This window comes from Bactrocera oleae, chromosome 4, assembly GCF_042242935.1.
Source record: "Bactrocera oleae isolate idBacOlea1 chromosome 4, idBacOlea1, whole genome shotgun sequence".
NCBI lineage: Eukaryota > Metazoa > Arthropoda > Insecta > Diptera > Tephritidae > Bactrocera > Bactrocera oleae.
The window spans coordinates 17,699,244-17,721,657 of record NC_091538.1 but is presented as its reverse complement, the minus strand read 5'-3'; the positions used below and the strand labels follow the sequence as shown (position 1 = coordinate 17,721,657).

Sequence of the window (22,414 nt, the reverse complement as noted above, 5' to 3'; positions counted from 1 at the left end):
AAGACAACTGTTGCTGGTATGAACATGCCTGAAAGTGATATTATAGGAGACCTTCAATTGGACTTGAAGAACAATTCACATCCATACAACAAACACTTCGTTGACTGCAGGTCCGAAAGTTGTCATGTACTTGTTGCTAGGTAGCAACAAGTATACAGCAATGGTAACATATCATATAAATGCAGGTGTCAATATAATGGTTGGCAATTATAAATTTAACAACTTATATGTACAGAATGCAATGTGCAAAATCGACTTAATAACAATATATTCATGCGAAGCTTGCTCAATTCTACTATACGCTATATTGCAATCTTATAACATCAAGAAGGAAGGAACTATAGCATTTGAATCGAATTGTACCGTTGAACAGAATTACATATCATGCAATCAGGAACCGTTCAAGTTAACGTTGCAAGACACAAGCAAAGTATGTAGATTATCTTTACCATCAATTAACGAGACTAAAATAATAAACTTTAATTATATATTCCTAGGTGAGTTAGACCCAACGAGTAGCATGATTGCACAAGAAACAACCATGGACTCCATAACAAATATAATTAACAACCAGCAATTTCTAACGACATTCTTTTCTGGAATCACTATTTTAGGATTGTTAGTATCAATTACAGTTAGAATAATAAGCGCATGCATGATTACTAGGGAAGCAAAGATACAAGCTATTAGCAAAAACAATTCGTTTCGTCAACATTCGATGCGACAGCTCCCGCGCGCTATTACGTCACAACACAAACATTTTTATCTTTAGAACTTGATTCTGTAAAATCACATTAATTCTATTCGAAAATTAATATAAATTGCGCAACCAAATATACAAGCATTTTCAGTTCCTTTTATAATTGTGCAAGCTATGTGTGCGGACAAAGTCATGGTTAATTTATTACCAAATTAATTACTTTTGCTCCTCTTCTCTTATTCTGAATTATTCTAGCTAAATATAAAATATGTATTTCATAAATTCGTCATTTTTGTAAGAAACGTTCGATAGAGTGCAAGAAAAAGCAATTTTAAGAAAAGGTTTACAATTTTCAAGAAAATGGCACCCATATCAAAAATTTGGGAACATTTCGAAAAAGTTAATAAAAAGGATGATATATGCATTCATTGCATATGTGTGATGAGTTTACTTTAAACTTGCACAAGCATGCAAAGCATATCATATAAATCCAGGTGTCAATATAACGGTTGGCAATTATAAATTTAACAACTTATATGTACAGAATGCAATGTGCAAAATCGACTTAATAACAACATATTCATGCAATTTGATGAAGTGATTGAATGCATCGAAAACTTAAAAAATCAAACGGAGCAATTGACACTCACAGTGATTGCGATTCAATACTAAATGAAATGTTAAGTTTAGAATTTATCGTATCTTTACATGTGTGGTATGAGATATTATCGCGTGTTAATATAATAAGTAAATTATGGCAATCAGTACAAATTCATTTAAGCATTGCTCTTGAACATTTACACTCATTTTGTGAATGGATAAAAGAGTATCGGGAAACTGGATTTGAGAAATCCCTGTCTGATGTTCGGAAATTTACTGAGCGAAGCTGTTATGACCTGCCAAAAGAGTTTAGGAATAAAAGAGTAGCCAAAAAGAAAAGGATATTCGATTATGAAAGCAGCGATGAACCTATACAGTCTCCCAAAATCCGGTATCAAACAGATTTTTTTTACGCCATGATTGATTCTATAATAACCAGGATGGAATTAAGATTTACGTCTTTAAAACAACATTTTGAAGATTATGGTTTTCTCTATGATTTAAGCGCGCTAAAAAATATGCCACGGGAGCAAATATTAAAACACTGTAACGATTTACATAACGTCCTGCGTGTGGGTGAGAGCAGTGACTTCCAACCATTTGAATTATATGAATACAATACAATGATCCCGAATTTACCCAACTTCATTAAAGACGTGAAACAGCTGCTGTCATACATAACAGAAAATAGCTTGAAAGAAATTTACCCAAATATTTACATTGTCATCCGAATTTTATTAACAATTCCGGTAAGTACAGCCTCTGCTGAAAGAAGTTTTTCAAAATTAATAAAAAATTATTTGAGAAACACAATGAGCCAAGAAAGACTTTCAGCTTTGGCTGTTTTATCAATTGAATCAGATTTGGCATCTAGGCTGAATTACGATACCATAATTAAGGAATTTAGTAATGTTGAAAGCAGAAAATTTCTGTTCCTTTAATAAAGAAATCTAATGTTTTTTAAGTACACACTTTTAGAAATGTATATCTCCACCTTTATATTAACGATTTGTAATTTTTCATTAATACTTATTAATCGAATTTGTATTTTTATGAATAAAAACTTGGGAGTGTTAATTGTTTTTATTATTTTATAAAATCCGTCTTCAGGTCGCCATAGAACAGGGCCTCGCGAAATCTTTCTTGCCCACATCAAATTTAGGTCTTGCCCCGCCACTGTCGCTGAGTGTGCTTCTCGTGAAAAAAGTAAAAATTACATTAAAGTATCAGACTATATTGTTAGTGGACATATTTTCTATACAGTGAACGTTCGATACATCAAAATCGTGTTTTAAATTCAATTTGATTTGTGGCGAAAGCGTGGTGTGATTTTCTAGAAAGCGCTACTACGGTAAATTTGAAAACTTAAGCACCGTAAATCGGGCGCTTTTAGAAACAGTTATTACGGTAAACTAAAATATTTAACCACCGTATATCGGGTGCCGCTATTTCCTTCAACGGTGTAATACAGTTATCAACTACACGTTACCGCGCTGATCACCTAACTTCGTTTTATAATTTAATCACTTAAACTATTCCGAGATGTCGTTAAATCATACCAGTGGTTCTCCAGCTGGAGAAATTCCTGTAAATGAGAGCCCCATAAGTCGGCATTTACCTATGGGCAGGGTGACCTTTTTGAAGTTGAAGACACAGGCTATGTATGTGGGACGAAGAAATACGACCATGCGGACGAAGGAATGCGACCATGCGGACTGAACATATTTGACATACGACAACACTGACTGGACGAAAGGGACGCCACGAACTGGACGCGACGCTAACGGACGAAAAACCAACAAGATCAGATGAGGACTGGAATTTGAACATTATTGTAAGAAAAATAAAGTGTACTCTGTAATCGGAACATTATTGTAAGAAAAAGAAAGTGTACTCTGTAATTGGAATATTAATATTAAAACATTTAAATAAATACGACTATATCATATAAAACTTTACATGTATAAGCGCCTTGAATACATAGGTACAGATATCCAGAAGTATGGAAAGTGAAAAGCGAGGAGTATAAAAACAAAATTAAGAAATATGCTGCTGTATAAAATAAACTGACTTCGCGGATGTTATCGACGTGAGCTAAAAAAAAATAAGGCGAAGTGAGAAGTCTGGAGCAGGAATTGATGAAGTGTATGTACCATCTTTGTGGTACTTTGATGACCTAGCATTCTTGGAAGAGCAAGAAACACAGATGACTGGCATGTCATCAATAGAAAATGAGGAAAATGGGGACACGACTGTGGAAGACGTAAGTTAAACGAACAGGACATTTTTATTTATTCAGTATATATATTCAGGACAACGGACACCGGACATTAAGCCGACACCAAACTAATAGCCTACATACATACTTATGTAAGTTAACGCTGTTAACGCTCAAAAGCTTGAACTATACGTTTCCCACGATACGGAAGCGCATTACCAACAACAATACTTATAAAATGTTGATGCCATGGCTGCCTCGCCGGATCAACGTAACAATAGCCGGTACATGCGCATCCATTCCGCCAAGTCAGCAAGAAGACACCTGTGCCAGCAACGTGATGCAGAAGTTTAATGTTAAGAAGTTAATATTTTAAAAATTAGTCTAAGTTTCACTTTGATTCAATAAAGACGGCTTCGGCCTAAAAATTATATTTTTTTTACAAAACGTAACATAAAATATAATAACTGGCGCCCAACTGCCAGTCGCGATCGCCGTAAAAATAATAACTAATGTAGTGCTAATATCGGTACCGCGACTACGAAACCTACACAGCTCCTCAAGTAGCAGCAACAAAGGTGACAACAACAGGACCTCAGTAGTGGAAAACAAACAGGACAATCCACATTATATTTAATTGCCTTGTGCAATGCAGAAACACAAATACTGGACTATACAAACAGCAAAATTGTGAATATAGCAATAGGAAACGCAAAACTCCAATCAGGAACTTTTAAACTGATACATTCAATAAAACCAGATCAGTACGACGAAATAATAGAACAACTTGAAACATCGATAACCCACGATATAACTAAAAATAATTCCCTTTACCCATTCCTATCCCACGAAATAGAAACTGTAAAATCCCTATTATCCCAATTAAAAGCTAATAGACCTAAAAGAGCGATAGAAACATTAGGAACTATATGGAAGTGGATAACTGGTTCACCAGACCACGAGGACTTCCAGATAATTAGTGATAAGATTAACAATGTATTAGAAAATAATAATAATCAAGTTATAATAAATAAGTCAATTATTGAAAAAATAAATAAGTTAACTAATGTAACAAATATGATATTGAATAATGTAAAATCAAGCAACGAATTAAAAGACGAATTAGCAAATATTATAGAAAGAAAAATAAGAATATTAAAAGAAGAATTAGTAAATATTGATTATTCTATACAATGGGCTAAGGCCGAAATAATAAATTAATTTATACTATCAAATCAAGAAAAAAATGTAATAAGAGGAATTTTTAGATAAAGAAAATGTACCATACCTAAATGTCATAGAAGCTATTAAATTAAGTGACGTTAAAATTGTGTCAAATCAATCTAATATCATTTACATTATAAGTATACCTATAACAAAGAATGAAATATGTAAAACAATTGTAATAAAACCAGTAAAAGAAAATAAAAAAATAACAAAAATTCCATATAGTTACACCATCAGCCACCATATCATCGGTATTAGCGGCAATGAATCCAATATCACCACAAATGATAGCAAATAGTATTAATCCGATATTCAAGACGGACACCGGACATTACCCGACACCAAACTAATAGCATACATACATACTTATTTAATCTGACACCAAACCAATAACATGTGGGCATGCATACACACTTATGTATAACGTTAACCCGACACCAAACTGATAACATGTGTGCATACATACATATTTATGCATAACATAATTTGACACCAAGTTGATAACTTACATACGTACGTATAACGTAATTCGACACTCGATGAGTAGTCAATGGATATGATCGGTACATCAAGGAAATCCGACTCCAAGTTAATTGGACACTTAAGCAATTATATTCTTTTGATGTTTTGCCAACAAGTAAAGTTGTGCAACAACAAGGAGATCAAATTTAGAATAGAAGAAATTATAAAAGCCACGGCTTGACATTATACGAGACAGTTGATTTCTAATATCTAAAGTGACAAGTGACAACCAGTGACCAGTGATAATCAACTGAAGGTGCCAAGGATAAAGGACTAAGAAAGGACAACGAATTCAACAGCCACAGCAAGGATCCAGCACCAACTTCCGATAAGTATCTCGCTATTTTCATTAGGAACTTATTCTTCCCTTGCAGCTCAATAAACCACGATTTGTAGAAGAAAACCAATCTTTTATTTATCGAATAAAAATAAAATAGACTTGCAACGCAAAGACTATTATTGGCGCAGTCGGTAAACCAAACAAAGCAAGGAAGTTCTTTTTTCAGTGAATTAAGACAAGAATCCGGTAAAACAAGTAGAACAATTTACTTGTGTATATCGAGAAGTTTTTATGAAACCTTATCACATACCGAAAAGGAAGCAACAAATAGATACAGAGGAAGAAATGTCGACATCAGAGCAATCAGTACAACAAGGACCTGTAGGAAACACGATGGAAATTAAATTCGACCCGCTAAAATTCATCAATAGAATGGGTGAGTATAATGGTGAAAATACTGCAGAGTTAGTTCAGTTCGTGAATAAAGTTGAGTTATTACTACATAGTATGAGTAATTACTCTCTACAATCGCAAAAATTTATTGTGTTACATACAAAATAATTGGTAAAGCAAGTACCACACTATTAAGATATAGCATTGATACGACAAATTGGAGTGAGATTAAAAGAATATTAATCGAAAACTTCAGCGAACGAAATACCTTTTTACAGTTACATGAAAAGGCAGAAAAAGTAGTTCACAAAAACATAACGCAGACGTATAACGAATTATCAAATATACTAACGCGAATGAATAATAAACATCATCTATTGACAGAAAGATCAATAGATAGAACCCCAAAAAGTAATGAAGGATCAATTTTAAATTTGTTTAAAGAAAAAATACCAATCAATGCAGCGAGCATTATAATATCACGTAATATAAAAACATTATTCGAAGCATACCGATTATTAGAACAAAATAATTGGACACGGTTTGATAATAAGCATAGAAATCTAAAAATGTTTCAAGTTTTAACAATACAAATAAAGGATACGTTCACACAAGTAGAAATAATCAGCAATTTAACGAATATAGAGGGCAGTCAGGAAATATAAGGCAAAATTTACAGTATAATGTGCAAAGAAACAACATGCAGCAAAACGCACATCCACAAAATTTTCAATATAACGCGCAACGAAATAATTTTCAAAATGCTCAACAAGGTTTTCAACAAAATGGACAACAGCAAAATTTTCAAACGCGAACACAATTTTCAAGGGCAAACAATAATACTAGGCAAACAAGAAGACAGCCAGTCGAACCAATGGAAGTAGATAATGTATTAATAGAAAATTTTCCGAAACCAGCCTCTTAGGACGAAATGTACCAATGATATAAGTAACGATAGGAGGAATTAATGTAAAGTTATTAATAGATTCAAGCGCAGAAGCTTCAGTTATTAAGCCAGGAATTTTTCCAAATGTATTAGAAAGAAGATTTAAGACACCAAAAAATGTTATAACAGGTAGAAAACAGGAAATAGTGGAGAAATACATTTTGACTTGGTTACTCAGTGAATTTAACGACAATAAAAAACAAACAATAACCTTTTTAGTAATGAATGTCTTTAATAACAGAAAATATGACGGAATATTAGGAAACGACATTATGATTCCATTAGGAATAGAACTTTCATACAAAACAAACACTTTGAACGTGAATGGACAAAAAAAAAAGTTTAGGAATTTAAAGGAGAATAGAAATGAGAATTGTAAAAACTATAAATTAGATAGTGAAAATAAAGAAATGAACGGGGAAAATCATTATGAAGACATAAAAGATTTATTTAATGAAGAAAATAATAAAGATTCTTATGTAAATGAATCAAGTGAATATATTAACGAAATATTAGAAACAGAGGAGTTAACAGTAGTAAAAAAGGAAAAAGAAGATACCTTAAATAAATTGAAAAACGCCAACATGAATTCAGAAGAAAGTAAGTCATTAAAAAATTTTATTAATAAAAATAAAGATTTATTTTTCAGAAAAGGAGATGTGTTAACAAGTGTGAAAGAAATTCAACACAATATTGACACAACAACAGATAGGCCAATATATACGAAGTTGTATAGATACCCAGAAATACATAAAAATGAAATAAGAAACCAAATTGCCGAAATGGAAAAGAATGGAATAATACAAAAAAGTTGTTCACCATATAATGCACCATTATGGATAGTACCAAAGAAAATGAACAATTCAGGAATCCAAAAATGGAGAATAGTAATTGATTATCGTAGATTAAACGAAATCACAATTGAAGACAAATTTCCTATACCAAATATAGAAAGTATTTTTGATAAATTGGGAAAAGCTCAATATTTCACAACATATTGGATTTAGCGAAAGGATTTCATCAAATTTTAGTAAATCCAAAAGATAGACACAAGACAGCATTTTCAACAGAATACGGACACTATGAATACGTTCGAATGCCTTTTGGATTAAAAAATGAGCCAGCAACTTTTCAAACGATGATGAATCATGTTTTACAACCATTTATGAATAATATTTGTGTAGTATATCTTGATGATATATTAATATTCGGTACAAGTCTACAGGAACATATAATTTCGATTCAGAAAATATTTAACAAATTACGGGAATATAATTTAAAAATTCAAATTGATAAATGCTCATTTTTAAGAAAGAAACAGATTTGATTTGATAATCGAGAAAATCAAATTGCCAACTACAGAAAAGGAAATAAAATCATTCTTAGGAATACAGTGGACCCCCGGTAATCCGGCCCCTGTCTAATCCGGCACCCCCTGTAATCCGACATACATATTTCGCTAATGCATGATTGAACAAGTTACAACTTGTACGGACCATCATTATTGTGCTCGACGCGTAGGGTATTGTTTTGATTCCGATTGCTTAGTTTGAATTTGACTACAGCCGATGAAGAGTGGTGCGTGCGCCCAGCGTGTGTTCATTGTTTACTGTTTATTCATTGTGTATTACGTAGATATACGTACCTAGTAATGTCGTCACAAGCTCAAAAGCGAAAGCACAAAACACTGACAATTAAAGAAAAATGTGATATTTTAGACCGCCTAAATAGTAATGAATCTTTCAGTAGTTTAGCAAGTGAATACGGGGTAGGCCGATCTACAATTTATGACATCAAAAAAAACCACGAGAAGGTTAAACAGTTTGTGTCAACTACTGACGGTGGGCCAGGCAAGAGACAGACACTCAAGAAAGCTGAACATCCAGAAGTGGAAGAAGCTTTATACATGTGGTTTCTTCAGGAAAGAAATAGGCATGCGCCCATTTCGGGATCCATGTTGGCAATGAAAGCTAAATATTTTTATAAAGAAATAAAAAAAAAAAGATGATTTTGTGGCTAGTAAGGGATGGCTAGAACGTTTCAAAAGTCGTCATGGCATACGTTTAATGACCATAACAGGAGAGAAACTTTCTAATGATGCCACCTGCATAGAGCCATTTAAGATTTTTGCAAAAGGTGAAAGATTTAAATCTTAACCCGTCACAGGTGTACAATGCAGACGAATCAGGGCTTTTTTGGCGTTTGTTACCTAATAAAACTTTTGTTTCCTACACTGAAAAATCCGTACCGGGACGAAAAGTAAGTAAAGAACGTGTAACCATACTACCAAGTGCTAACGCTGCAGGTACACACACGCTAAAGATGGTGGTCGTTGGAAAATCTAATAAACCACGTGCATTCAAAAACATTGATTTACCTGTACACTATTATGGACAAAAAAGTGCGTGGATGACAAAAGATCTTTTCAAAAAGTGGTTTGATGAATGTTTCATACCAGAAGTTAGAAAATGGTTGAAAGATCAAAATTTTTCTCAATCAGTGTACCTTCGGAATTAATAGAGCAAATTGCTACTGAAACCCAAATAAGTCCGGAAAATTTGGAAACCTGGTGCCGTGGAATGGATAAAGAGGAAAATATTTTTTATGAAATGTCTGACGAAGAGATTATAAAAGAGATTTCTACACCAATAAATCAGGAAGATGATGACGAAGTAATTGCAACTACTCCGCGAGTGAAAGCACAAGATGCAATGAATGCCTTTGAGCTGGGTTTGCAATGGGCTGAAGAAATGGTGCATCCTACAACGAACTTCTACTTTTGAGAAGACTGAGGGACAAAGCTTTATTCTCGCGTTTCAACAATGTGAAACAAAAAAAAATTGATGAATATTTGCATGCTTCTTAAATTACATACATAAATGTAGTTGATTCATAGTTTTTGATTATTTTAGTATGTATGTACATTTGTTTGTACCACATTATTTCCTAACGTAAAGTTATTGCATATTTTTTGTACGTTTTATGGCATTAATGACGTTAATTTTATAATAAAACGTAAGCTCTCTATTGTGCTGTTTAATTTACTAAATTTGACATAATGTACATAATGAAGTATGTATGATTTGTACTTCAGAGTACATTACATATATGTATTTATTATAAAGAATCATCATTGGATTTATAATTTGTCGGATTACAAGGTACTCTTTTGTAAAAAAAATCGGACTATAGGGGGTCTTAGGCAGTACTCTACAATCCTACAAATAAATACAATAGTTTGACACTGCCCTGCAAAATGATTGTCGGACTACCGGGGGTCCACTGTATATTCTTTTGATGTTTTGCCAGCAAGTAAAGTTGTGCAACAACAAGGAGATCAAATTAAGGATAGAAGAAAGTATAAAAGCCACGGCTTGACATTATACGAGACAGTTGATTTGTAATGTCTAAAGTGACAAGTGACAACCAGTGACCAGTGATAACCAACTGAAGGTGCCAAGGATAAAGGACTAAGAAAGGACAACGAATTCAACAGCCACAGCAAGGATCCAACTTCCTTAGAGGAAGTTAAGTATCTCGCTATTTTCATAAAGAACTTATTCTTCCCTTGCAGCTCAATAAACCACGATTTGTAGAAGAAAACAAATATTTTATTTATCAAATAAAAATAAAATAGACTTGCAACGCAAAGACCATTATTATATGCATACTTAAATCTATAATATAAAAATGAATCGCAAAATGTGTTGGTAAGCGCATAACTCAACAACGCCTGGACCAATTTAGCTAAATCTTTTTTTTAAATTTTCGTTGAAGTTCAAGGATGGTTTTTACGGCGATAAAAATTAGAATTATTGCTGGAAAAACCCTAAAAATAGCCCTTTTCTTTTTCCCATACAAATGATTTGTAACTAAAACGTAGTCAATTTGAGCTTTATTGCTATGGTATAAAGTTCATATTAAATTACAAGCACTCACTGTTGTCTAAGCAATGTAGGTGTGTTCCTAACGTCAAAGATCATATCTATCAAAACAATGTGCGTGTGTGCGTTGGAGCTCAAAATATATAGTTGGAGGAGTTTAATGTGGCGTTCCGAAACTCGCGGACCAACAGTGTTTTATTATTTTTAATATCCAAATTTTAAGTACGGCTTAAAAGGATTTGACTTCAAGTCATATAAAATTTAAAAAGAAAAAAGTTGTCTGTTACCTAATCTACTGAGTTTGCTTTTGACGACTGATACACGAAACAAATTCGTATATAGTTTTTTGTGCAGAGTGTTTACTTAGTTAGTGTTTGTTTAGTTCGTGATTAGTGAAAAAATAATTTATATTTGATATGCCTCCTATAAGACGAAGCAATTTAGGTAGAAGAACCAGAAATGCTACAAACCAAGCTAATTACCGATCTAATCGTACTGCACAAGAACGTGACGACGGAAATGAACGTGAAAGAATTCGGATATCACAAACGCGTGAAGCGCGAGCCGACATTCAACTAATAATCGCGCAAGTTTGAATCGAGCTGCTTTCAGTTACGATGTGTCAATTGACTACAGTAACTACCAATGTGTTGTTATTGGTTCTATGAACTCGGTTTGCTCACACTGTAAGGCATTAAAATACAAAAACGAAGCCAATGGATTGTGTTGCGCAAATGGTAAAGTGAAATTGATACCATTGGATCCACCACCAGAACCATTGTACTCATTGGTTTCAGGAATAGGAACAGATTCTATACACTTTTTGACACATATCCAACAATATAACAATTGCTTTGAAATGACTTCATTTGGGGCAACAAATGTAGTTCGGGAAAATTTTATGCCAACTTTCAAGGTATGTATTATAGCAGTTACTCATAATTATTTTAGCGAACAAAATTTTTTGGCACCAAAGTTAAGATGTGTCACTAATCTTCAATTTCTTAATCACTTATATATCACTTAGTCATCATATTATATGGGGATTTAGTTTCAGTGACACTTTTATTATATTTTATATTTAATAGATATTAGTTAAAACTAAATATATACATCCAATCCATTAATTTATACCACACCATAATATTTTTTTTTTATTTACAGATACAAGGGCAAATATATCACAGAGCAGGTTCACTGTTACCAGTGTCAGATAACGACAACAAATTTCTGCAAATTTATTTTATGGGCAATTCATCACAAGAAATTGATCTGCGTTGTGCACATAACAATTTAGTAAAGAGGTCTATTGTAGAACAATTACAACCTTTTTTTCATCAACACAATCAATTGATTATATTGTTTAAAACTGCCTTGGATCTGATGCCATCCGATAATCACAAAATTGTAATCAGAGCTGATAAAACACCTGCAGGTCAACATACAAGACGTTTTAATGCACCAACTATTGATGAAGTTGCTATCGTTGTAGTTGGAGAAAACTTGGAATCCCGTGATATTGTTTTACATCGTCGGAATGATCAATTACAACGTATAAAGGAAACACACCGCTCATATGATGCACTGCAATATCCCATTATATTTTGGCAAGGTGAAGATGGCTACGATTTCTCAATAAAAATGATAAATCCCATTACAGGTAACTAAAATATCTCAGTCATTATATTATGTATTTTGAATGTTATTAAAATAAAATCTATTTACAGGTTCTGAAACCAACAAAAAAGTCAGTTCAATGAACTATTATTCATACCGCCTAATGATTCGGGAAAATGAAGATAATCACATATTGAAATGTCGGCGATTATATCACAAATATGTTGTTGATATGTATGTTAAAATTGAAACGGAGAGATTAACATTCATCAGGTTGAATCAAACTAAACTCCGATCTGAAGAGTATGTTCACCTTCGAGATGCGATTAATACTGATGGAAATGCACAGAATGTCGGTCGGATGACTATTCTTCCAGCAACATACATCGGAAGCCCTCGGCATATGCACGAATATGCTCAAGATGCCATGTCGTATGTTCGTCATTATGGTACAGCAGATTTGTTCATCACATTTACATGCAATCCACAATGGATAGAAATCAAGCAGGAGTTATTCCCTGGGCAATCACCCATTGATCGTCATGATATTACAGCCAGAGTCTTTAGACAAAAGTTGAAATCTTTAATGGATTTCATCGTAAAACATAATGTGTTTGGTGAGACACGCTGCTGGATGTATTCTGTGGAGTGGCAGAAACGAGGATTGCCACATGCACACATTTTGATTTGGTTGGTTGAAAAGATAAGGCCAAATGAAGTTGATGCAGTGATATCAGCTGAAATCCCTAATGTACAAGTAGATCCTGGATTGCATGAGGTAGTTATCAAAAACATGATACATGGTCCCTGTGGAACTCTTAATCAAAATTCACCGTGTATGATGGATGGTAAATGTTCAAAACGATATCCACGGACATTAATATCGGAAACAATTACTGGTAATGACGGTTATCCATTGTATCGTCGCAGATCGACAGCAGACAATGGAAAATCAACAATTGTCAAATTAAATCAACAAGATATTGAAATAGATAATCGTTGGATTGTTCCATATTCACCCATTTTATCAAAGACATTCAAAGCACACATCAACGTTGAATCTTGCCATTCAGTGAAATCTATTAAATACATTTGCAAATATGTAACCAAAGGGAGTGATATGGCTGTGATTGGAATTGGTGCAGAGAATTCCAATGATGAAGTTACCCAATACCAAATGGGCCGCTACGTCAGTAGTAATGAAGCAGTTTGGCGAATATTTTCTTTTCCTATTCATGAGAGACACCCTTCTGTTGTTCACTTAGCTGTGCATTTAGAAAACGGACAAAGAGTGTATTTTACAGCACAGAACGCAGTACAAAGAGCTGCTCAGCCACCATCTACTACATTAACCAGTTTTTTTGAGACATGCCAAAACGATTATTTCGCACAAACATTGCTATATTCTGAAATGCCAAAATATTATACCTGGAATCAATCCTCAAGGAGATTTATACGACGGAAACAAGGAAAACCAGTTCCAGGATATACAGATGTATATTCCACCGATGCGATTGGCCGGATTTATTCAGTACATCCAAGCAATGATGAATGTTTTTACTTACGACTGCTATTAGTCAATGTACGTGGCCCAACATCATTCCAACAGTTACGAACTGTTGATGGTGAATTGTGTGGATCCTACAGAGAAGCCTGTCAACGTTTGCAATTGCTTGAAAATGACGCTCATTGGGATCAAACTCTCAATGATGCTGTAATATCATCACACGCTCACCAAATACGAACATTGTTTTCTATAATCATATCTACATGCTTCCCATCAAACCCAATTGATTTGTGGATCAAGTACAAAGATTATATGTGTGATGATATTTTGTATCAAATACGGAATAGAATGGGAAATCCAAATATACAAATCAGTGAAGAAATTTACAATGAAGTATTGATTTCAATTGAGGACATGTGCTTGATAATGTCAAACAAACTATTAATTCAATTAGGCCTGACCGCGCCCAATCGTCCAATGCATGACGCTTTTAACCAAGAGCTGCATCGAGAAAAACTGTATGATCTCAACTCTTTGAAAGAATTAATTCAAACAAATCTTCCACTGTTAAATGAACAACAGAAGTATGTATTTGAAACTCTTATGAAAGTAACAAATGATGAAACTGGAGGCATTTACTTCTTAGATGCACCTGGTGGTACAGGAAAAACTTTTTTGATTTCATTAATATTAGCAACAATTCGCTCACAAAATAAAATTGCACTTGCACTCGCTTCGTCGGGAATCGCAGCAACTTTGCTTGAAGGTGGTCGAACAGCCCATTCAGCACTAAAATTGCCATTAAATATGCAAAGCAATGAAACTCCAACCTGCAACGTTTCGAAGAACTCTGCAATGGCAAAGGTTTTGCAGCAATGTAAATTGATTGTTTGGGATGAATGCACGATGGCACATAAAAAATCTTTGGAGGCTTTAGACAGAACCTTAAAAGATCTACGGAGCAATAATAACCGATTTGGTGGTGCAATGATTTTATTAGCAGGAGATTTTCGTCAAACATTGCCAGTGATTCCACGATCAACGCCAGCTGATGAACTCAATGCATGTCTAAAGTCCTCCAATTTGTGGAAACATGTCAAAGTACTTCATTTAAGTAAGAATATGCGTGTCGAATTGCAAAATGACCAATCTGGAAACATATTCTCTAAACAACTCATTGACATTGGTAATGGCAAATTTCCTATAGACATGTTGACTGGCTGCATTAACTTTCCTCAAAGTTTTTGTCAGTTAACTCGATCAAAAGATGAACTTATTCAGAAGGTGTTTCCAGATGTTTCTCAAAATTACAGAAACCATGATTGGTTGAGCGAACGAGCTATACTGGCTGCAAAAAACATAGATGTAAATGAATTAAATTTCAAAATTCAAGAACAAATTACAGGCGAATTGAAGATATATATATCAGTTGATTCGGCTACTAATCAAGATGATGTAGTCAACTATCCACCGGAATTTTTAAACTCGCTGGATTTGCCAGGATTGCCACCTCACAATCTTCAATTAAAGGTTGGATCGGTGGTTATAATGTTGCGAAATATCAACCAACCGCGTCTTTGCAACGGTACACGGTTAGCGATAAAAAAATTACTAAACAATGTGATAGAAGCAACTATACTCAAAGGAAAGTATAAAGGAGAAGATGTTCTTATACCGCGCATCCCAATGATTCCGACTGATGTGCCATTTGAGTTTAAACGACTACAGTTTCCAGTGCGGCTTGCTTTTGCTATGACTATAAACAAGTCCCAGGGGCAATCATTAAGTGTTTGTGGTATTAATCTAGAAAACCCATGTTTCTCACATGGTCAATTGTATGTTGCCTGTTCCCGTGTTGGAAAACCATCAGATTTGTTTATCTATGCGCCAGGTAATCAAACAAAAAACATCGTATACCACAAGGCACTACAATGATAATAATAATAATTATGATTCACATGATTAACAATAAAGCGATTACTTATTTTTAAATCCTTATATATGTTTTATTTAATTATTTTTTATTCACAACGCCCTATCACCAGGGTGACGGTTCTGTTCAGGAGAATTTTTTAAAATACGTGGGCGAAAAAAATGCGAAATTACAAATCTTTTTGACAGGACGAAGTCTGTCGGGTCAGCTAGTTCAATATAAAATAAAAGCAAACTTAAATAACTAACTATAGTAAAATTCTATAAAATAATTCTAATAATTAAATAAAATAGCATAATTATATTTAAATTATATACAAAATAAAAGCAAATTTAAATAAAAAGGGGACCTCAAGTCCTTATAATAAACACTTAAAATAAGTATCTCTGCGATTCACCACCTTGGGGGGGACCCTCCAGAGATCGGATATAATAGAAAGGAATTTTAACTATTTCGAGGCTCATATAGCCCTCGCTGACTTAAGAACAATCAAAAGGCCGCGATTCACCACCTTCGGGGGGACCCTCCAGAGATCGGTATACCAAGCAAACCAAAAAACATAATATAACAAAATTTATAGTAAATAAAATAAAATAAAAATATCTAAAAATTTATAACCAATAGAATAAAAATATATAATTTATTAAAATTAACTGAATAAAATACATTTAGATATTAATATTAACAGTTCAATATTTAAAATAAACTAACTCAACGATATAAAGAAGAAATAGTCGCCAAAAACTTTAACAGTACTGTCCTCACCAAATCAGGTAAAACTGTTCATAAAAATTTAATTAAAAACTGTCTTAAATAAAAAGTTCATAACATTACGAAAATTATAAAAAGAATATGTTTGTTTTGTAACTTCATATACTTTAAAAAATTAAGACACATTTAGAGTAAGGACCACTTGTAAAAATTAAAATGAATTGTAAAATTATTTTTTTTTCCAATAGTTTAAATATATTAAGTATTAAATCATGTATACCTATGTACATAACTAATTAAGAAATACACTATTTAAAAATACACCACTTAATTGCGCAGAGGCAAATAAATAGTACCTAGCAACGATCTGAGGAATGAAGTTAATCATTATATAAAATATGACACTATGTCGTTCAATGGAACATTTTTATAAATAAAAGCTTGCGGTACCAAATAAGAAGCTAGAGCTTAGTCATAGTACTCCTTACGTTGAACTCTCCCAAATAAAACTTTCCAAGCACTTGGTTGTCGAACGCGGACATTCGAAACTAAGAAGAAAGGATTAACAAAATAAAAAATTTGTTACACAGTGTACTGTGCTATGCTTAATAATCAGGAATTCAGGTATAAAATTTGACAAAATGTATCACGCCACCTTTACCGCTACCCACTACAAGAATGTCAAACTACAATTAAAGGAATTCAATGACGCTACTAGCACGACACTAACAGTGTGCGTCGCTAACGACGTCCCGCGCTGCCGTCGCCGAGAATATTGAGTTGGTGATTATTATAAGCTTAGAATTAGGTTTCACTTTTAATTCGGTTATTAAAAGGATAAGTACCCATTCATGAAGAAAAATAAAATATTAAATAAGTTAACTTATGTAAGGGGCAGCCGTAGATATTTTGCTGCATTAACAAAAATGAGGAATAAAGTTACACACGATGCTAATGATATATTATTTAACCACGGAATGGTACTTAATTTTGAGGCCATTTTTCAATTTTAAATTAACGAATATTATAATAAAGATAATGAGAAATTAACCATGCTAGTTAACAAAACAATAATGACTTACTGATCGGGCAGTGCGAAAACTAAAGAATTAAACGCAAAGAATATGCGGGATGATTTTCGGATATTTATGTGGGAGTGAAAGGGTTAAAACGAGACGTACGACGTGTTAGTTCAAACGAGAGTTTTTTTTATTAACTTTTTATATTGTACTCTCACATTCATTTTCATTCAATTAAATTAAATATAACTAATAATCGTTTATAAATCTATTTTTAAATAAAATAAATAACTCATTTTATTTTGATCCACGAAATTAAATACGGTGTGATTACTCATTTACTAAGTGGAACGAACATACGAATATAGCATGAAATAAGTTTTCTATCGTATGAAACTTAGAAAATGCTCAAAGTCTTAGCAATTGCTTGAATTTGGAGCGAACTAATTTTTTATTAATACGACCCAATGTTTAGTAAAGAATCCAACGTATTACGTTTGTAGCACAACATATTGACATCAAATATCATCACATTCGTCAAATGGATATGAATAATGAACCTGTTTTAAAATATGTATCAACAGATAATCTAATACTATGTTCGCACCGACACAAAATTTGTGTTTTCATAGACAAAAGAGGTTTTCATGCGAAAACTTGTGTTTTCATCCATACAAAATCTGTCAAAACCCAGTTTTCGCTGAAAACCCCTTGAAAACTTACATTCCACTCATTATAATCGGTGCCTGCTCTAATTTAATCGATATTATTAGAAGACATATTTTGCCAGCCCTAAATGTCAGTTGACAATTTGTTTACATTCCATAATTGGCCTAAACGTACCCTACAAGAAACTGCTGATGGTTCACCAATACACTCACATTTGATATGTCAGTACTGTTAATTTACATTTGCATTTTTAAACTCAGAACTATCCACTGATTGGAGAAAGACGTACGCAGAGCTATTGAGAGGAGGAGATGGCATTCCACAATCCACAAATTGTGTTTTCAAGAGGATTTCCATTCGGTGCGAACATAGTATAACTAACAATTTGCAAAAGTTTAAGCGTATGAAATTTACCAAAGGGGTGGGTATATTTTCAATATTTCTGTAAAGTGTTGAGAAGGATTTTTATTTATGCCCTCTTGGGGGCTTTTTTATTTTTAAAAAAGCTTCTATTTAAATTGTTGTTGCTACTGGCTTCAAAAATGATGATGATGTCAAATTGTATCTGATTCAGTTTTTTGCTAATAAAAACCAGATGTTCATTCAATTGAACCACTTCAAGAAGAGCGTGAAAAACACCAAATAGCCGAGATACCAAATCAGCCAATACAAAAACTTAAGGATGTCCTGGACAAACATTTAAATAAATTATTCCTTTTAATTCTAATCTTATATTATTTTATTTATTACTTTTTTACGCAAATACATACATACGAGGTGTGTTCAAAGGAAAAGGTGAACTCTTTTTCCACTGTTTTCTTTGATTACAAGGTGTGGGGGAACATGAGTTCTTGCCAAAAGGTCGTACAGTTAATAAGGAATACCACAAAGAAGTTATGCAACGTTTGCGTGAAGCAATACGGCTCAAATCAAAACCGTAATCATGTATCAAACACCGTATTCACCAGATTTGGCTCCCTGCGACTTTTTTCTAATCCCAAAACTGAAGAAACCAATGAAAGGAAAGCGTTTTGCCACAATTGATGAGATCAAGTCAGAATCGAAGAAAGAGCCGATGGCCATACCGAAAAGCGTATTTCAGAAGTACTTTAAGGATTGAAAAAAGCACTGGCACAAGTGTATTATATCCGAGAGGGTTTACTTTGAAGGGAACAAAATAGATATTGATGAATAAATATGTACTTTTCAAAAAAATTCAAATTTCACCTTTTCCTTTGAACACACACCTCATATGTATATGTTCACTGAATTAATAAAACTTCTAGGAAGCAAATAACGCTGTCAAATTATTTCGCATTTGAAGACCAAAAGGGTTGTTGTGGCGTTTTGTCCGAAAATAAAATTTAATTATTGCGCATAGTCAAACAATTGCATGCTGTGAAAACTGCGCATGGTTGTCATATTTTACTGGATATTTGAATAAGAACCATCCCATACTACGTTTATACCTTCACGTATGTCGGATTAATTCATGTCCTTACAAGTAACCAATCCTACGCAGTAAAAATATTTATGGATTAATACCAAAATCGAGTAATAAAGGAGTAATGACTTGTTCATCCATTTCGAGCATTAAGTTGCGCACAAAGACATTTTTTTTAATTTTTAAATAAATAATTCTTTCCTCTCTTATTACTTCATAATGTATCGATAGTAAATATTTTATTCAAACGTTGTTCATGCGACTTCTGATCCCGCGACATTTTGCACCTAAGAACACAACCCACCGTACAACATTATACAACACAACATAACACAATGAAACATCCCTACAAGAAACTGCTAATGGGTTCACCAATATGACCGTCACTGGTATTGTTAAACAGTGACATCTTCGAATTATATTGCTTGCATGTGTACGAATGAAATAGCTGAATGCTTTAGTACTGTCACTACTGACAGTCAAATGAAGAGTAAAATGACTGTTAGTGCTGACAATTGTCAAAAAAAAACTCTTATCAACACTAATCATCATTTTTCAACACTTATCTCTTTGCGTAAAAGCAACCCTGTCAAAAAGAGACGCATGAAATTCCATATAAGTTTCTCAACAACTGCGCAAAACAATTTTTACTGTTATTCTTGCCACGAACGAAAAGTGTTGCGCGTTAATTTTGAGTGAAAATTAATAAAATATATAATTTATTAAGTAATTTAAGATAAGTTAAAATGAAAAAAAGGACATTTCAAAACTATTTAAATAAAGAAAAAAGGATTTTCGAATCCAAAATAAAAAAAATATAAAAACTTTCAGGAATGTGCGGGAAAGTTGACAGAGCAGTGCTGAACAATGAACTTAAAAAGAAAATTAAAAGTGTTACGAAAAACTGTGAAGAGAACGATAGTGTTGCAATAGTGAATTGTGAACTTACGGATGATGTTTTTACTACTTGATATTTTAGCTTCATCATCCTAACGAGATATTTGGTCTTCAGATAACAAAGTAGAATCTGAGACGAAAGCGAGTGAAATTAGGTTATGGGCTATTAGAAATAATGTCCCTCAAAATACTTTAGAGAATTTATTGAAAACTTTGCGTAAGATCTCCTTTCTTAAAGATTTTCCACTTTCAGCAAAAACTCTTTTAAATACAAACAGGCAAACGGTTAACGTTGAGACTATGTCTAATGACGAATACCTTTATATAGGTATACAAAAATATTTTCTTTATAACACCGCAAACATTTTTAAAAATTTGGAAGAAATATTGCTTGATATAGGTTCTAACCGAGTTTTGTGGCCCATACTCGGGGCTATTTCAAACTTACCAAATGTAACACCATTTATGATTGCTTGTTTTTCTGGTTTTGAAAAACCGGATAATACCAATTCTTTTATGGCAAATTTTTGTGCGGAAGTAAGGCTTTTAAAGGAAAACGGAATTAAAGTTGGTCAAAACCAAAGTTTAAAAAAATTTAATGTTCGCTTATTTTCATGCGATACTACAGCTTTTGTTACAAGTGTTTTTTCACATAATGGTGAACATGGTTGCCCTAAATGTTGTCAGGAAGGAACATACAAATACAGAAGAGTATGTTTCTCAAAGCAGGTTGGTTCACATAGGACAGGTTTAACTAGTCCATCTCATCATATCGATGATTTTAAAACAAAAAAAAGCATTATGGAGGAGTCCGGTTTCGGAATGATTTCACAATTTCCTTTAGACTCTATGCATTTAGTTGATCTGGGAGTCACTAAACAACTACTAAAGTTGCTAGTTAAAAAAAGTGATATAAAAAAGATTAATGAAAAAATTAATTATATTGCTCAATTTATTCCCTTAGAATTTGGTCGTATAGTTAGAAGCTTAGATGAAATAAATCATTGGAAATCTACTGAGTTTAGGCCATTTTTTTATACACTGGAATATATCTTTTAAAAGATTGTGTTAATAGAGATTTATACTATCATTTTTTGCTGTTACATAGCGCCATAAGACTTCTTTCATGTGAAAGGTCCTATAGAGTTGAGGCAGATACAGCTCAAGAAGTTTTAAATTATTTTGTAAATTATTTGGGAGCATATATGGAGATGAGTTGGTTAGCTTTAATATACATGGTTTGCTCCATTTGTCGGAATGTGTCAAATAGTTTGGTCCATTAGATTCCTTTCCAGCATATACGTTTGAAAATTATATGCAGTTTCTTAAAAGAATTGTTAATAAACCAAACAAAATTTTGCAACAAATATTCTTACGTCTCAATGAATGGCATACATTTTGCGACGATTTCAATATGGCCTCGAAAATAGGAAAATTTGAAATTAATCCCATTAAAGAAAAGGATTCTTTTTGTTTTAGTTTGGACCCATATAAGCACTAACACCTCAACCAAAGCGAATAAATATATATGTAACGCTTTTAAGAAAATAGAGAACTATTTTGAGACATATTTTGAGTCTGCCAACAGTCTGGGAATTGTTTTGGCTAGTAATTTAAGTAATGATTTTACAACCCGCACATTCTGTTTCAACGATATAAAACACATTAATTTAATAAAATTTGTATCTTCACATTAGCTTAAATACAAGCAATATGTTTGGCGATTCTATATTTGAGAGCCAAGAGCTAAATGGTAAGCAAAACATAAATATGAGATACTCGTATACAATCAATAATATTACATATCTATTTCAGATTATCAATTAATGATACCAAAAAAAAAATAT

General features: G+C 33.1%; 1 protein-coding gene and 2 pseudogenes across 1 annotated transcript; all 3 read left to right on the top strand.

The window, feature by feature from the left end:
* Window positions 1-5,690: 5,690 nt before the first annotated feature.
* On the top strand, window positions 5,691-6,605 carry LOC118682377 (uncharacterized; annotated as a pseudogene).
* Window positions 6,606-12,126: 5,521 nt separating this feature from the next.
* LOC138857030 (uncharacterized) lies at window positions 12,127-15,866 on the top strand. The gene is made up of 2 exons (XM_070108414.1): window positions 12,127-12,430; window positions 12,498-15,866. The coding sequence occupies exons 1-2, from the start codon at window positions 12,154-12,156 to the stop codon at window positions 15,827-15,829; spliced, it is 3,609 nt and encodes a 1,202-aa protein (XP_069964515.1). The 5' UTR covers window positions 12,127-12,153; the 3' UTR covers window positions 15,830-15,866.
* Window positions 15,867-17,179: 1,313 nt separating this feature from the next.
* Window positions 17,180-22,068, top strand: LOC138856920 (uncharacterized; annotated as a pseudogene).
* The last annotated feature ends 346 nt before the right edge of the window (window positions 22,069-22,414 follow it).

Coding starts and splice junctions, on each gene's coding strand:
- LOC138857030 (XM_070108414.1), top strand. CDS start 12,154: ATGCCATCCGATAATCACAAAATTGTAATCAGAGCTGATAAAACACCT. Junction 12,431..12,497: donor AATGATAAATCCCATTACAG/GTAACTAAAATA, acceptor ATCTATTTACAG/GTTCTGAAACCAACAAAAAA.